Genomic DNA, 19,149 nt, shown 5'->3' with positions numbered 1-19,149 from the left:
CTATTGGCCCTTTTTTCCGTTTTGTAGATTGTAAAAACTGTGGTGTAATATCTCTTCGAATTTGATGTTAAACAATCCTTAAAGTTGTGAAAAGAAACACTTTTTTTCAGAGTTAACTCCAAATCGAGAGTGAATTGAAAGGGTGCATGCAAACTCGAAACACCGAAAATGCAAAAAGTTTACACCAAGATTTCTCGCTGTTACACCATACCTTAAATATTTTCACTTCCGAAAACTCCAATGTTGGGATGGCGAGTTGTGATTTCGTCTGTGTTAACATTTGATAACGAGTTGGCGAGTGTTTATGGCTGTCTTTAATATTGCTTTTCATCTGCAGAAACTAAAGTTTGTCGTTAAAAATATGCATTTATGATTTTTGTTGAGTAATAAGGATATTTATATTTAAATTATCAAGCGTTTGTGAACTCTATTAAAATAATTTTATAATATATGATTTATATTCGCTCCAGCTCAGTTAATCATATTTCGAATTCGTCTTAATATCAATTCATCTTAAGCTCATTTTATCTTAAGAATTGGTGCTTGTATGAAACCTAAATTATTGATTCTTATTTTACATCGTATTGTCTCATAAAAATAAATTTACTGACTTTTAAATGCACATCCTTCTGTAGTTATAAATTTCAGTGTTACTAAATAACTAACATGATGATTGGTGGTGGTTACTTTATTCAAATTAATGTAAAAGAATAATCTTTGAGTTTCATAGCACCAGGAACTTTCCTTAGGTTTTGGTGTAAAGTAGTTGCTACCATTTTTGGTGTTCAGATTTACGAAAATTTTTACAGTGTACATTTTAAACATCTTTTACACCAAATAAGCAGTGTTTCAATAAATTAACAAATTCAAGTAACATTTTTTTTTACAATTTCATGGATTATTTGTAGGTATCCAAGGTATCCACGTATCCGAGGTTATAATATTCATTCTAATTAGGAATTAAAGGCATCCATTATATGAACAGAAATTCGATAACCAATCATTTTAAAAAACATAATTTTTAATAAATTAAACAGCACTCTAAAGAGGATGAATAATAAAAAAATAGTTTTCAATTCTTTAAATTGTTTAGAAGAACATTGTAGTAGAAGGTTTTTTAGCACTTAAAATTAGAATGCTCTCGAATCTTATAAAGAGATTTCTGTATTTTCATTAAAATTTCTTTCAACCATGAAAATCCAACGTCTAAACTGAAGAAATATTTCAACAAGATTTTATACAAAGATTTCAAAGAATGATTATTTTCATTCAAAAAATATTGCACTACTTTAAAAAGATTATCGCAATATTAATAGCTTACCCATTTATCACAAATCCATCCCCACAATGGGGCACTCATGGCATACACAGTTCCAGCAAGAGCAAATAACATACCAAGAAATAAACCAGATAGATCGAACTAGAAGATATAAACAGATATTAAGAAGCATAAAAGTTTCTTATGGTAATAAAAGATAAATGCCAACTTTAAAATTCAAAAACCATATTCATATATTCAAAAGTCATATTATAGTCAATTCTTTTGTTACATTAGTTGAAACATTATACAAGTTTCGAAGTCAGTTTAGAGCTTAATTTTCAGTGTACAATAATAGACGGACAAAATGGCACTGAAAAATATTACAATTGATAAGTATGAAGTTACTTAAAAATATACGTTATTAACTACTGTAATATATTATTTGCGAATTTTAAAGTTGGCTTTTTATCTTTTATTATAACAAATTTTGAATGAATGAAAGGCATAATATTTTTAAATGTATATAACTTTTTTAGAATCTTGTATTTGCACTTTCATCGTTTTTTATTTTTTAGGGTTTATTTTTAAATTTCAAATAATGGTAGTATAGATATACACGTTAAAATCAAATATTGGAGCATTTAGTGCACAATAATAGATAGAGAAAATGGCAAAGACAAACACAACAAATGAGAGATATGAAGTAAATAAAAAATATATTTTATTAACTGCTACAATATATTATTTGTGAATTTTGTCATTGGCTTTTATATATTATTATTACATACATTTAATAAAGAAAGCAATAAAATTTCAAAACCGTACATAACTTTTCAGAATCTACTTTGTATTTGAACTTTTATCTTTTTTGATTTTTTTTTAAGGTTTATTTTTTAAATTTTAAGTAATAGTTGTATAGATTTATATAGTAAAATCAAACATTGCAGCATCATCATCAGTGCATAATAATTTATAGAAAAAATTTCCATTAAGAATATAACATGTGAGAGGCATGTAGTAAATAAAAAATCTTCTTTATTAACTACTGTAGTTTATTATTTAAGATTGTAATTTCGCAACTTAAAATATCGTCTGCACTAGTTAATTAGCATATTTGAGGTCACCCCTTCGAACCCTTAAGATTGAGCCCAAGAATGTAAAGATCCGATCATTAGATCAAAAGCCATTCAGGGTGTGCAAACATTGGAGGATTTAGTACACAATAATAGATTGAAGAAAATGGCAATGAAAAACGTAACAAATGAGAAGTATGAAGTAAATAAAAAGTCTACCTTACTAACTATTGTAATATAATATTTGTGGATTTAAACTTTGGCTCTTATCCTTCATTATAACAGACATTGAATGAATAAAAGTCATAAAATTTCAAAATGCACATAACTTGATTTTAGAATCGTTTCTTGCTTTTTTCTGCTTGCTTAGAATCGTTTCGTTCGTTTTTATGCTTTTACCTTTTCGGATTTTTAATGACTTCTTTCAAAAAACAATTTCAAGCGATGGCAGAAAAGATTTATAATAAATTATATAGATATAGATTTATAATAAATTACTAATATATAGATTTATAATAAATTACTAATATATAGATTTATAATAAATTATTAATATATAGATTTATAATAGATTACTTATATATAGATTTATAATAAATTTCGTTCGTTTTTATGCTTTTACCTTTTCGGATTTCTTATGACTTCTTTTAAAAAACAATTTCAAGCGATGGCAGAAAAGATTTATAATAAATTATATAGATATAGATTTATAATAAATTACTAATATATAGATTTATAATAAATTATTAATATATAGATTTATAATAAATTACTTATATATAGATTTATAATAAATTTCGTTCGTTTTTATGCTTTTACCTTTTCGGATTTTTTATGACTTCCTTTGAAAAACAATTTCAAGTGATGGCAGAATAGATTTATATAGAAAAATCGAAAAAAATAATTTTCATACAATGCACGTAATAATATTTTTTCAATTTTTTTATTGCTAAAAATTAAAACTTAAATGAAGTAGGTACTATACGTTTATTTGAATAATTTAAAAAGGAGATAAATATAAAAGAATTTGTTTAGTCTGACATTATATTTTATATTGCTTTAATTTAAGCATTTGTTAGAAACCGAATAACACTATTCGCACCGTGTAATGAAGTATAACAAGACGATCACCACCATACTTAACAAAACCAAATGCTAACCATTTGTTACAAATTATATTTCTTTAATTAAATTATATTTGTGTAGCAAATAAAAAGGGAAATAAACTTTTAATGTTTCCAACATAAGAAATAAAACGTTTTAAAAGTTTTTAAAGTTTAAAACACTTAAAAAGTTTTAAATTACCGTTCGAATATGGGGCTCCAAAGCAGCTTGATTGAAGCCTATATAATTAAATGCAGTAAAAACACTAAGTGAGTAAATTAGAATTCCAGGGCTCATCCAAAACTTTAGTAGATTTCCCCGCTCCACTATTACTGTTCTTTCTGAAATTAAATGAGTATAAATTAATTTACAATAATAAAATTTGGAATCAAGTTATAGTGTGAGCGTGACAAGTTCTTGGTAAGAGATTTGAAAAACCTCTCTAAATCCAGGAAAATGAACACAAAGCAATTTTTTTTTACACGTTACGCGAATATTAATTGTTATAATTTCTTCTTTAGAGCATTTAAAGACGAAAATAATTAATAAAAATGTTGCACATTTGTCATTTTTATGCTTTTTAATTTACTTACCAATTAAAATACTAATTTAGATAATGATGATGTTTATCTTTTAACTTAAATTGCGCAAAAATAAATTTAATTATCAAAATTATTAAAACAAATTAATATATAAAATTAAACTACTTTAAACAGAATTCTGATAGTAGATCAAAACTTTAAGTACCCATAACTGTATAAGCCAAAACTACTTATCTAAAAATATTGATCGTCTGAAAATCTATTGAGATCGTAAATAAAAAAGTAGTTTAAAAAAAAAATTTTTTTTTTTCATTCATATTCCAAAATTTATCAATATTTTGTAAATTAAAGAAATTTCAATGATGATTAACTGTTTCTCTTAGATCTAAATAACTGAAAATTTGAAAAATTTGTTTGGAAGTGAGCCATGATTAGAAGATTTTACCTTTAACGCAGAAAAAGACACCGATGTTTCATGCTGCATTTCATAACCATAAATAATTAAAATGCAAAAAATAATATTTTTCACTTATTTTTACCTAAATGAATAAAAAAAGTAATGAAAAAAGTATGAAAAATAAGTTTAATAAAAATCCTGTGTCAAAAGGGCTCCTCTGCTACGTTGCATTATATTTGATCAGTGTTAAATTATTATTATTATTGAGATTTTAACTGTGTCGGATAGTTTATATGAATGCAGAAATATTCTTTAGAGTTGAATAGTAAGTCTTACCAACATCGGGAAGTATGAAAAATATGATTACAGCATCCACAAACACTATTGATCCAACAACATAAAAAGGTAGTTCATAGCCTCCAAGCTAAATACAAAACAAATTTTTTAATACGGTTAGTAAAATAGAGTTATTAAAAAGTTATTTCAAGTAAGTTTAATAAGCATAAAATGCATGAAATTTATATCAAATTGAAAATATCTAACAATACTCACATCATAAAGCGCTCCACCTAATGTGGGTCCTGTAATAAGTCCTAATCCCAAAAACATTTCTAAAACAGACTGTAAAAAGATAGTAAATAGAAAAATCTTTAAATAATGCTTTAAATTTTCATTTACTACATTAAGAGTCATATTTTTTATAATTTCTGTTTTAATAAGTTTTAATATTAAAATATTTAGTTTTTTCTTTTTAAAGTTTTTTCAACCCCACAATAATGGTTTTTTTCCAATAATATATATTCATTGTTTTAAAATACTATAATACTTATTATTTTTTTGTTTTTCAATTATATACTGTTAGACAACTATAATATTATTTAAATTTGACGCAATCTGAACACGGTGCCAAACTGATCCATATATTCCTCTGTTAGAATTTTCCGTCTAAAATTACTGTAATATTTTACCGTCAGCCGTCTGTCCATCCAACTAACCATAAAGTTTACAGTAATGAACATTTTTATCTTTACGGTTTTGAAACCGTTTACAACCAGTATGGTTAAAAAATCATGAATGCAAAACCTTACGGTTTTTTAACCATTTACAGTTAGCTTAAAACCGCAGAAAAGAAATTTCACTGAACATTGGAGGTAGGCTTTTCGTTATGAAATGCTCATTGGAGTTTTGTGGATGAGTTGTATTTTATCAAATGAACCATGAAATGTGGTTTAATTAATATATCTGAATGTTTCACTTATCGTAAGAGATGGAAAATTCTAGACCTTTTCTCATTAAGTAGCTTTATGGTGCTGCCATCTATGCGTGAATGAGAGTACTGTATTTTAAGCGTAATTTTAATATATGATGTATACTTGATAAATTAATATTTATTTAAAGTTTATAAATGATATATTTTAAATAATTATTTATACATGAAATAAACAATAGCGATAAAGAGTTCAAATATTTTAACCTATTCATGGTTCTGACGTTTTCTAGCAGAGCATATCCAATTTTTACCGTGATAATTAAATAGTATACAGGGAGAAGCATATACGAAAAGTTTTCCGGTTGTAAAAGCGCAAGACATTAAAATCTTTTCCATCTTCTAAAATTTAAACAGTTAACCAATAATTTTAGACCTAGAAAATTCAGATCATGCGTATCAATTTCGGTAAAAATCAATGTTATTGTATCAATAATTTTCTCATTAAAAAAAAATATTACTATTTTTTAGAAACTATTATATCCTTAAATGACATCATTTATATTCTTGTCTTTAAGATGGTATTCCCTACACATGACCATTTAATGAATATTTCATTGATTTTTTAGACAATAATGACATTTTGATGGCATAAGCAAAATAGCTCTAATAAAAAAATAAAATTTAAAAACATCAAGCTTTACAGGCTATATTTCGAAAAAAATTGACTTTCAATAGAAGTTAAACAGGTCTACAAAGGTTAAAGTGCAAAGGACACAATGCTTCCAATCTGGTATCACTAAAACAATTCTCCCGCTTGTTGATAACGAGACATTGTTAGTTTTCTTTTATATTTAGATTTTTCTTTAAAAAAAAAAGATTAAAAAAAACTAAACTGGCATTGAATCTTGTTTATAAAGAAACTGCTTATGAAACAGTGAACTATAACTCTTTATGTAAAACTAAATAATGGTAAAATATTTTTTAAATAATAAAAAAATTTTACGATTGTAGTACAAGAAAAATTTTAAAATAAATTTTGAAAACTTCAGATGTTTTTAACCAAAGCCGCTTTTGTTTTCTTTAATACATATGTTTTAGAAAACTTTCATACGCGTAAACATAGAGTGAAACGGTGTAAATGCTGACTCAAGTTTCACATCAACTCATCGTTCTCAAAAGTAAATGGAATTAATTTAAAAGATATCTTAGTAGAAGAGTAACCTTAGTAACTTCAAAAGACTGTATGTGAAGAATATAACATTCAAGTAAACGTATATTCTTGTACATCAAACCACGCATAATTATGTTACTTAAGAAGCTTAAAAAGTTAAAGCGAACGTAATAAAATATGAAAAGTACGATTTTCTAAGGCTCTTCGATAATAACTATTATACGTTTGTCAGGATTGTATAGTTTAATAATTTGTATTTATTTCTATGCAATTTCAATATTTTTGTGCATGAAAGCATTAAATGAAAAAAAAGTCACAATTTTAATAATGCTTTTTGTACAATAAATATTAAAAAGAACAACAAGTATTTAAGTTTTTTTAACCCATTTTACTTCTGCGAAAACTGTACATCTTGTTTCGCTACAAGTACTATTATGACGAAAGTAGTAAGTTCCTAGTGCTTTTACTAATCTGATATTATCCAGTACAGTCTGTCATTTTAGTTTTAAAGCATCGCTGTACCTAATTTCGGAACAAAATATAGATATTTATGTCATTAATGTCAGTATATTATGGTGGATGCAAACCTTGTTTATCCAGTTATTATAGTTAAACAATTAAAGGATATTGTAAGTCTATTCTACGAAGGATTGAACTGACAGCAAATACCTTCTAAGCATTCTATTCAAATAGCATTCCAATTATTAATATTCTTTTTCACAAATATTTTATTCTATTTCCAGTTGTCCTAACGATAAGCAGCCGATCACAAACAGCCGATTAAGAGATATTTAACCAACAAAAAAAACTTTATTATTTTCCAAATCAAAGAATAAGGGGTACAGCAATATTCTAAATGGATTTTATTTTATGCCGTAACATAGTAAGATAAAGTTCTCCTTTTACAGGACATAAATTTTTCATAACTTTTGGTTTCCAGACAAATCTATACTGTGACTGATATGTTTTATTCTATATGATTTAATAAGGAGCCAGTCTAAATTCCCTTTTGCTGATAAGAATACCCCTCATCAGTAATTACTAAGAGCGTTATTCAATTCGTAATCATTAAAATACATTCTGAGACTCCCCAGCAGAGAGCATTTTTATTATTCAGCACAGGCGATATTTTACTTTTTCTGAATAAACACTCATTTTATAACCGATTTCAATTTCTACCTTCTAATTATAAGGGTAACCCCAATACAATGTAAATATACGCGAATTTTATTTTGTGTTCTGAGAGATCTTAGGATACTTTGGTAACAAGGCACTGTAATAACAACTTTAAAACTAAACTTACAAACGTTGTCCCTATTCCTTCAGTAAACTGAGACGCTATTATGGTATAACATGATGTCCTTAAGGCCGCTGCCCCCATTCCTTCAACTGTTCTTATCACAAACGCCAATGCAACAAAAGTAGTAGTATCCCGAATAAGATCCAAAGTTCTAAATTTAAAAAAAAAAATTATATTTAATGTTATTTAAATATTGTAATAAAATAATATTTACTGAAGTTAAAAACTGCATTTCAATCAAACTAATTAAAATGTTGATGTGTTGTAGTTTATTCAATAGGTACTGATCAGGAGACTTTTACAAAACTCAAAACTAGATCATTTTTGAAATAAAGCCATTTTCAAGTTGGTGGGTGAGCAGAGATTACTTTTCAATATTTCAAAGCATTAGAAAAACTCAACTTTCATATTTACTAGAAATGGTAACATTAACTCAGTAATTTTTGCTGCATAATAATATATTATAAAAAAAATGGCTTTATGTTTATTTTATTCAATAGCTGAGGTTTAAAATTAGAAAACATTTCTTACACTGTATCATTTATAAGATAATTTTCTAACAGTAACGTTCTTTTTTCTTTTTTTCAAAGAATTACTTTATGCTAAATAAGGCCATTTTAGTCCTTATTTTGGTTAAGTAACATAAATGATAAATGTCAAAAGGATAAATGTGTTTTAAATCAATTTTCATGATTTATTGCATCGTATAAACAAGAAATATTGGTTAATGTAATTTCTACATTTACTGCTGAGTTTCACAATCATTTTTTTTCTTTTTTTTCGCAATAAATCGTAAATTAAAAACTCAGTTTTTAATTATTGAAACAATTTATCAAAGTAGAAAATGATAAAAAATTGCGTTATAGAAAATAGAAGAAAAAAAAGCATTGAAACATATTTTGGAAAAAAAAGAGCTCAAAACAGAATATATTTATATTGTATTTTATTATAGATGATTTCAAGAACACTGAAATTTAATACATAATAAAATGTAGATTACTCATCATAGGATCATTTATTACAAATCTAAAACGTGATTCACTGCCATGTGATTTACTGCGCGTCACGTGATTAACTGCGGGTACCATAACCTTACAGTTTTCTTCAGTGCGCAAAATAAAAAATAGAATACCTTTTGATTTAATGACGGGATTGTCACGTACTAAGATTAAATCTTAATGGTTCGAGGGAGAAAACGTAAATATGCTAATTAATTTATTTAGATTGTATTTTAAGTTACGAAATCAGACACAAAAGCGTACTTTCTCTAAATAAACTTATTGTCTCTTTTTTTTTCCTCCAGCGGATTTTGATTTTTGGCCAACAAATAATGGGGAGAGTCAAAAGTTAGATCCCTTTAGCACGAATCCTCCCATACTTCGGCAATCAATCACAATGAATCAAAATAATCTTTAAGTTATATAACTCATTTTTCAAAAAGTAATTTGATGTAAAGCTTTTTTTGTAATTATTTGTTATTTTCTATTCTTTATTTTAATAATGGTCAAAAGTTTTGAATTAAGGCATATGTAAACTGTTACATTATTTTTAACTATGTAGTTTTAAATTACAAAATCCAAAATTACTGGAATTGGTTTTAATAGTTCTCGAAAAATAAAAATTTAAAAATACGAATTTTTGAAACTTGATTACTCCGAAATAAGTCTGTTTATTTCGCTTAAATTTTGTATCTTGACAAACTAACTTACTTTAAAGTGTGGTAAAAATTTTTATACCTTACTATTCAAAAAGCTTTTAATCAATATTAAAATAAATAATAAAAAATGGTTAATAATTATATTAAATTATTCTTACGTATATTTGGGTAAACAAGTTTCTAATCTCTCAGCATTTTTTTTCCTAATTTACTTAAATAGTTCCATTTCATATTCACTTATACAGTTTAAAAAATTTCTTGTTTTTCTTTAAATGTTCCAAATACGTGAAAAGTGAAATTTACATTAATCACCGCAATTTTGGATCGTTTTCTTAGCTAAATTTACATTCAGTATATTTTTTATGTATTTTTATGTCTGATTCCGTAGATTAAAATATCTGTACAATATTAAATTTGCACATAAATTGACAAAAAACAGAATTAAACTATACATCTAATAAAAGATAATTATAAAAACTAATGCAACATACATAAAATTTAAATATATATAATTATAAACAGATGTATAGATTCCTTGGTATAAACCGGATAACTAACACAAAACAAAAGAAAAGTCTAAAATAAAATAAAGAAAGTTAATCAGTCAATAGGTAAAACTGACAGTTTGTGAATGGGTCTTTTATAAGTTCCAGTCTCAGTTTTGACACTGACCACTCTTACCTTAGCATCAGCACTAGGAAAAACTTCTTGTATACGCCCTAATTTCCACTTCAAAGGTGGAATATTGTCCTCTTTAATGAGAACTAAATCGTTAATTTTCAAATTAGGCTGTTCTCGCAACCATTTGGGGCGCTGCTGTAAGCTGGAAATATACTCGTTAACCCATCTTTTCCAAAAATTCTGGAAAAGTTTTTGAGTCAACTGCCAACGTTTTAATGGGGATATGTTTTCGCTTAGAAGGTTCTCTTCTGGTATAGAGGAAAGAGCGGTTCCCATAAGGAAATGTCCTGGGGTAAGTGCTGAAAGCTCAGCGGGATCGTCCGATACTGGACACAAAGGACGAGAGTTCAAGCAGGATTCAATTTGTGCAGTAAGAGTTAAAAACTCTTCAAGGGTCAATTTATGATCACCTATTGTTCTTTTCAAATGCGATTTTGCGGATTTCACAGCAGCTTCCCAAATTCCTCCAAAGTGAGGTGCTGAAGGTGGGTTAAAGTGCCATTTAATTTGCTCATCGGCAAAATACTGATGGATGGATTCTTCTTTTTGAAGAGATTTAACTACTCGATTAATTTCCTTATTTGCAGCAACAAAATTTGAACCACAGTCTGAAAATAATTCATTTGGTTTTCCTCTTCGCGCAACAAATCTTTTTAGAGCTGCAATAAATGATTCAGCGGTTAAATTTCCAACAACTTCGATGTGCACCGCCTTTGTCGCGAAACACACAAATATACAAATGTACATTTTAACTGATCTAACTCCACGTCCAGATCGCGGTTTCACAAAAAATGGACCTGCATAATCCAGACCAGTCTTGGAAAATACTCTAGAAGGCGTTACTCTTGAAGGTGGTAATTGAGCCATTATCTGTGTCGCGGTTTTTTCTTTTAATCGAAAGCATTTTATGCATTTCCAGATTTGCTTTTTTATAACTGATCTAGCATTTACTATCCAAAATTCTTTGCGAATAACTGATAATAGTAAAAGTGCTCCAGCATGCAAGAAGGATTCATGATAATGAATTATAATTAGATTAGTTAAGTGATGTTTTTTCGGTAGGAGAATAGGATGTTTTCTTTCATTCGATAATTGTGTATTTTCTAACCTACCGCCAACACGGATAAGGCCCTCTTCATCCAAAAACGGATTCAAGGAGAGGATCTTACTACTCGAAGAAATTGGTTTGCTATTTTTTAGCTGGTGATATTCGTTTGGAAATTCTTGTTTTTGTACTATTTTGACCAAAACGTTTCTAGCTAGTTTTATCTCATTACTAGTCAAATAACCATTTATGCGATTGTTCGGAGATTTACAGTTCATTATGAAGCGGAGACACCAAGCTATAATTCTTTTTAACTTAACGTATGCTGAAACATTGTAAATGATCGGAAAGTCAATAGGAGTTGTTTCAATCAAGCACGATGTCTTTTTGCGTTCTTCTTTGAGAGCGTCTGTTGAGAGAGGGATTTCCTCCAAATGCGATATTTCACCACTTTTCATCCAAGACGGACCCGACCACCACAAGTCTGATGAGGAAAGTTCTTGAGGATCCAAGCCACGGGAAATGAGATCTGCGGGATTGTTATGAGTAGAAATATGTCTCCACTGGTAGTTCTCAGTCAAGGTTTGGATCTTGGAGACTCGGTTTCCAACAAAGGTTTTAAGCTGGTGGGCTGGCGTTTTAATCCATGCAAGTGCGATGGTCGAGTCTGTATGCAAAATGACTTCGTCAATGTCCATTTTAAGAGAATTATAAACCTTTCTTATAAGTTGAGAAAGAAGTAAGCAAGCTGATAGTTCTAAACGTGGTATAGAAATGACTTTTATGGGTGCAACACGAGATTTGCTCGCAATAAGACGGCAAGTGCTAGATTCAGCTAGGCCTGGGCAGTACATGTAAACTACAGCTCCATACGCTAATTCCGAGGCATCAGCGTAACCCATTAAAACAGTTTTTGTAAAAAAGTCAGTTAAAATGTATCTATTAATGCGAATAGTTTCTATATGTTGCATAGAAGATGCAAAATTAAGCCACTGACCTGCGATTTGTGGTGGAAGGGGATCGTCCCACGACAGTTTATGTACCCACAATTTTTGGAGAAACATCTTTGCTTTCGTGATGACAGGTTGCAAAAGGCCTAATGGGTCATACAGTCTTGCTATAAAACTCAGCACTTCACGCTTAGTGAATTTGGTGGTCATTTCTGGGATGGATACTTTAAACGTAAATTGATCTTCAATTGAATTCCACCTTACACCCAAAGTTTTAACACTCGCATCAACTTCTGATGCAAAATCATGCTCTGCTGGGTCACCTACAGGTAAACTGTTCCTTAACTCCCTTGAATTAGAGTTCCACTTATGAAGAGACATTCCACAAGTTGATAGAATATCGTTCAGCTGTTGTTGCACTTTCTGAGCACCTTCTAAACTTTGAGCACCTGAAACGATATCGTCCATATAAATATCTTCCAAAAGAACTAATGATGCCAGTGGAAATTGTAATTCATCCTTAGCCAACTGCTTGAGAGTTCTGATTGCGAGAAATGGAGCGCAAGCAGTTCCGTAAGTGACTGTCTTGAGTCTGAATGTTACCGGTTTTGCGTACTCTGAATCTTTCCACACAATTCTTAGAAGATCAAGCTGCGATGGATCTATTTTGATTTGTCGAAACATCTTTTGGATGTCTGCCGTGAAAGCATATTTATGTTTACGAAATCGAGTCATGATTTCGAAAATGTCCTCGACCACGTCCCCCTTCAAAATGACATCATTCAAGCTCACACCCGTTGAGGTACTTGATGAAGCGTTGAACACAACACGTAACTTAGTGGTTGCCTTCTCTGGACGATAAACACCGTGATGTGGGAGGTAATAGGTAATTTGATTACCGGAATTGCTTTCATTATCATCATATTTTTCCATATGATTCATGTCTAAGTACTCCTGCATAAATGATTTGTATAAATCTTGCATTTCTTGATTTCTGGATAATCTTTTCCATAGTTGATTCAGACGTCGCACAGCTAAGTCCTTGGACTCTCCTAAACGCTCAACGTCCTTAACTGGCATCTCTACGATGAATCGTCCATGCTCATCTCTGCGATAAGTATTCTGAAAATGTGATTCACAATACTTTTCTTCTTCACTCTGAATTTTTATTTTATAGTCTATATCCTCTATTTTCCAGAATTTTTCTAAGCAGTCTTCGACTTCTGTTTGAGTGGTTATGAAACCGCAGTGAATTTCTGGAGTGCGGGTATTTATTGCTCCAGTTGCAATGTATCCAAAAACAGTATTGCGAAACACCAAATCACTGTTTGCAACGCGGATATCTCCAGCCTTGATAATTTCGAAAAATACCTCCGCGCCTAAAAGCATATCTATTCTTCCAGTTACCGCGAAATTAGGATCTGCTAATTGTTGCGGAATTTCTAACTTATCTACTTTGAAGGATGTAACAGGAAGAAAATCGGTAATTTTGGATACCACTAAAAAATCAAGAGTTTTCAAAAAAGAACTATTACCATTACAAATTGTAGCTTGTATTTTTGATCTTATTGTAGTTTCGTTTCCGCCCAAACTCGAAACCCGATAATTTATTTTTTCTTGAGGTACATCTAATTTATTAGCGAAATTAGCTGTACAAATATTCGACATGCTGCCTGAATCTAATATCGCCCTACATTGAATATAAGATCCATTTAAAGGATTTAAAACCCAAATTAAAACAGTCGGAAGAAGCCCTGTTTTATTTTTCGAATTAATGCAAGATAAAGAAGCAGAAACAATTTCATTATTTTGTTGATGAATATTAAATACCGCTGCTTCGGGATTGAGGTCATGACCGTGAGAAGAAGAAGCCAAAACCGCAGAGTTGTTTATAGTTTCGCGTTCTTTATGGAGTAGTGTATTATGCTTTGAGTGGCATATGTAGCATAAATGTTTCGATTTGCAATTCAATAACTTGTGTTGACTGCTTAGACAATTTAAACACAATTTATGTTTTGATACCAGCTCACTTCTCTGATGACTATTCAATTTCAAAAAAGAATCGCACTTAAAGATAGGATGATTCATTTTACACAAAATGCATGATTGAGTTACACTTTTATTAATTAGAAATGTTTTCGTTTTTGGATTTCTCTCTTGACTTAACTTAAATCTTAAAGGAGTGGTTTTGCTAACATTTTCTAATATTTGAGCTCGTTTTTCCAAAAATGAAAATAAATCATCTAATTTAGGAACATCGTTTGAGCTAATATTTAATTCATACTGCCTTCGAGTTTCCCTATCCAATTTTTGAAGTACTATATTTAAAACAAAAATATCAGAAAGATCATTGCGATTATACTCCAAAATTTTTAATGCTCTTATATTTTTCTTTACACAATCAATTAAATTACGTAAGTCTTTAGCCGACTCATGCGTTAATTTTTCAATATCTAATATTGATTTAACGTGAGATTCTACTATTAACCTTTTGTTTTCGTATCTTTCTTCTAAAGCTGTATATAATGAAGTGAATGTATCATCTAATGTAATAAGATTTTTAGCTTCTCCGATTAAAGCTGAATTTAAATAGTGTAGTTTTTGTGCATTTGTCAACTGATTATTGGATGTAATAACATTATTGAATTGCAATTTGAAAGTACTCCATTCTTCACATTTACCCGAAAATTTCGGTAGCGGAATTTCTGGTAATTTTATGCTAACACTATTGTTTACAAAGCTTGAGGCCGTTAATTTCACTTGATTAACTGATTCTAAATAGGTTAAGCAATTTTTAATTTTGCACTTAGCACTAATGATTTTTTCGTTGTATTCTTCGCTAGTGCTAATTTCAGTTTCGAATTCTGCTGGAACCGAAATTAAATTTTCAATTTCAGAATTTAATGACGTCAAAATACTCTCCTTTTGACTTAATTGCTCAAATATTTCATTTAGTTCTGTTATTTCTTTAGTGTCACTTTGTATTATAGTATCTGCTTTTGTTATTAGTTTTGTAGCGCTAGTTCTGATTGTAGCGCGTTTCTTTCTACATTTCTCGATGTTATCCATTATTTATTAAATGAAATTATGCGGTAAATAAATGATGAAAATTTGCCTACCTTTCACTAATTCAATGGCTGGAGATATGCTGCGTTATTTCTGATGCGATGCGTGGTCAGTCCAATAATGAATGCGGGTTTTTTATTGTAAATTTGCGATATACTGGATCTTTATCCTCCTGATCGTTCGGACCAGTGTTTGGCCGATAGCTTGCGGGTGTATAAAAAATCAAACGTGGACTGTAAACTATTTATTTTGCGGGTGCGCTGGTAGCGCTGCGGAGCGTGTATGCTCTTTTGTTGTTTCACATCAACTGGCTCTTGGCTGATAACAATGACGCCAAGAAGCCAACGGGCGTAGCAACATACCGGCTTCAACAATATCGTCTGTAGTTATTACTTTTTTTTTAAATTTAATCTCTTGTTCAATTAAAATTACATCTTAATACGTGTGAATACTTGATCACTAGGTCAGTTCTGTTTTTTATTTTTTCTTATTTTGCATACTGCACATTCTTACAGTACAATAGTAGTTCTTTTGAAATATGTTTACATTTTGGCTATAATTAAACAAAACATGTTTGGTTTCTTACAGCTCACAAGAATTAGACTATATATTTTTCACAAAACTGCGCGATGAATCGAACTCTAGATGAATCAGAAACATAAACTTACCCAAAGAGGATGCATGTTACTCCAACAGTTAATATTCCAGAATTTAGAATAAACTTTGGAGAAATGTAGCATACCTGGAATGAAGAGAAATATGATATACTTAAGTCAACTTATTAAACATAACTATTTAAAACACAATATTACTATAAAATGAAATATTTAACTAGTTCAATAGAAGCAGAATTTTATTTTAGTACATTTATGTTACTTAAAATTGCTTGCAATTTCTTTTTGTCAACTACAAAATACTGTAAAATTAAAAATAAAGAATTATTACTATGTTCTTTTAGATCTGAAGTAATTAAGTAATTGTAATCAAAATATATTGTATATCGCTTACATCATTTCTCAAAAATACCTTTTAAATTTCGCGTGAGTCTTATGAAAATTTAATTATGGTAGTAAATGCTAGAGGAAATTTCCTGATTCGTTTATGCTAGCAGGAAATTACTTTTTTACGATACCTTTTCAACATTTAGGGCTCTTTTAAGGCGGAAGTTTCATATAGAGGCATACTTTCTTTACAAAACAACATATACAACTTTGCAGATTCAGTACGAATGGACACTTTGTGGAATTTAATACTAAACCTTTATTTGTCATGAACTAATTGTATTAATTGTTCTAAGTTTAGTTGTATTAATTGTTTCTAATTGTATTAATTGTACTAAGTTTAAAAAAGTAGAAAGAAGTAAAGATATCAGGTAGTAACTAGTTTTCTTCCTTCGATCGTTATGTTACAATACTTGAAATTCTGAACTGCTCGTTATTTATTATCATTGCAATTATTTTTATTGCTAATAGTCACAGTAGTAGCAGTATTATTATTAATACTAATATTATTATTAGTGATTATCTGTACAAGATGTCCATTTGTAATAAATCGAAAATGCTTTACATTTTTGTCATTTTTTTTCATTCACTTTTTCGCATCTCGCATTATCTTTCGCATTATCTCGCATCATTTTCTCGTATCAAATCTAGCATAAATTTTCCATACCTAGTACCACCTAGACATATTTTTATAACTACATTTACAAAAGTTTAAAGTTTAAGAGAGTGACTACTGACTTTAATAAGCACATTATTCTCGTATCAAATCTAGCATAAATTTTCGATACCTAGTACCACCTAGATATATTTTTGTAACTACACCTACAGAAGTTTAAAATTTGAGAGAGTGACTACTGGCTTTAATAAGCACATTATTCCCGTATCAAATCTAGCATAAATTTTCGATACCTAGTACCACTTAGATATATTTTTATAACTACACCTACAAAAGTTTAAAATTTTAGAGAGTGACTACTGTCTTTAATAAGCACATTATTCTTGTATCAAATCTAGCATAAATTTTCGATACCTAGTACCACCTAGACATATTTTTATAGCTGCATCTACAAAAGTTTAAAATTTAAGAGAGTGACTACTGGCTTTAAGAAGCACATTAATTATACTTTATCAATAAAAAGCATATGGATGGAAAAACAAAAAACATCTGTTTCATTTCAAAAGTGTAAATAACTGTTCGAAGCTTCAAGTCAAGAAAGAAAATACATTAATCTTTGTAAAATTAATAAGGAAAATAATATTCACATAAGCGCCAAAAATAAATATCTAATAATAAGATATAAAAACTTACCAATTTTCCAAAAAGTGGAGCCGTGACAAAAATTGTCAACTGGAAAATTCCAAAAATAAAACCATACTCAGTCGGAGTGGCTCCTTTCTGCTCTGCCTACGACAATTGAATTTAAAGAATAGTTATTTTATCCATTTATTATTCATGGAATTTTGATATACTTCATGGAATTTTGATATACATAGAGAGAAGCTACTTAAATATGTAGTTATAATTATTACGTAAATTATGATGATATGAAACTGGGTAAACATTTAGGGATGTATTTTTAAAAAAAAAATTTTATTGTGATCATCAATGACATGATTGTGAACATGAAAATTATAATATGCAAACAAATTAAGTTCATCAAATTGTAGAATTTTGCAATTAGAAAAACAATTTGTAATAAAAGCGAAAAAAGTGAAAACAATGAAATAAACCGATGTCGTAGTTTTAATTTGCATGTTTAAAATGAATAACAAAATATTTTTTTAATAACTATTTATTATTTATTAACTGTCGCTAATACGCAGAATTTTATAGTTAAAAACACATTTTGTAATAAAAAGTTCGATGACTAAGAAATAAACAGATGCATATTTTTTTTTGCATGTTTTAAATAAAAATTGGCTTTCTATATATTTTAAATAAATCCTGAAATGAATATTTATTTGTTTAAAATAAATAAATAAAGTATATTTTTTGCTTATTGTTGTAAATAGGATTTTTAAGTGTATAACACGAAGCAGTTTTGGAATTTTTATTGAAATCTCTAATTAAATTAAAGAAATAAAGTACATGCGAAACATTTAGGGGTGCATTTTAGAGAAGTTTTTGTTTGTGACTGTCAATACAAAAGCAGAAAATGAATAATCAAATAAGTAATTCAAATTGTCACTAATGCATAAAATTTTTTAGTAAAAAACGTATTTAGTAATAAAAAATTTTTGAAACTAAGAAATTAATTAATGCATGCTCTTCATTTGCATTTTTTAAATAATAAACTGAAAGTCATAAATTACGAGAAATAATACGACTCATTACACTTTTTAAATTATTTTATAATATTAAAATGTTCAACCTGAAAATTTAAATGTTTCATAACAATTTATTAAAGCAATTTTGGTTAAACTATAAATTTACTAACTGAAAACGTGAATACAAAGATAGTTTTGGAGGAAATTTTAATTAATTAAATTCTTGTCTAATATGCAGGATCTAAACTACCCGAAAAGAAAAATGAAAAAAATCATTTGTAAAATTCTTGACAGTTAGAAATATCTTAGCCTTGTTGAGATATAAGGCGCTTCGTGAAATGTAATATGTATTTTTAGAATCCTTATCAAAAAATCGGGTATAGACTTAGAGAGTCGAAAATTAATATTTGATCGGGGGGAAAA

General features: G+C 28.8%; 1 protein-coding gene across 6 annotated transcripts in view; it reads right to left on the bottom strand.

The window, feature by feature from the left end:
- The window catches only part of LOC107439178 (MFS-type transporter SLC18B1), an 83,037-nt gene that overhangs the window by 9,657 nt on the left and 54,231 nt on the right, over nucleotides 1-19,149 (bottom strand). For all 6 annotated transcript variants that reach the window (XM_087154341.1, XM_016051672.4, XM_016051673.4 and 3 more), the window contains exons 3-9: nucleotides 17,768-17,863; nucleotides 16,126-16,199; nucleotides 8,062-8,209; nucleotides 4,930-4,998; nucleotides 4,714-4,801; nucleotides 3,640-3,779; nucleotides 1,322-1,420 (exon numbers count right to left, since the gene is read on the bottom strand). In XM_087154341.1, the coding sequence (XP_087010467.1) occupies nucleotides 1,322-1,420; nucleotides 3,640-3,779; nucleotides 4,714-4,801; nucleotides 4,930-4,998; nucleotides 8,062-8,209; nucleotides 16,126-16,199; nucleotides 17,768-17,863 (714 nt within the window). The remainder of the gene's footprint in view (nucleotides 1-1,321; nucleotides 1,421-3,639; nucleotides 3,780-4,713; nucleotides 4,802-4,929; nucleotides 4,999-8,061; nucleotides 8,210-16,125; nucleotides 16,200-17,767; nucleotides 17,864-19,149) is intronic.

The sequence above is a fragment of the Parasteatoda tepidariorum genome, chromosome 11, assembly GCF_982258835.1.
Source record: "Parasteatoda tepidariorum strain Cologne lab strain chromosome 11, Ptep-v5.0, whole genome shotgun sequence".
Classification (NCBI taxonomy): Eukaryota; Metazoa; Arthropoda; class Arachnida; order Araneae; family Theridiidae; genus Parasteatoda; species Parasteatoda tepidariorum.
This window is presented reverse-complemented; position numbering and strand designations above follow the sequence as displayed.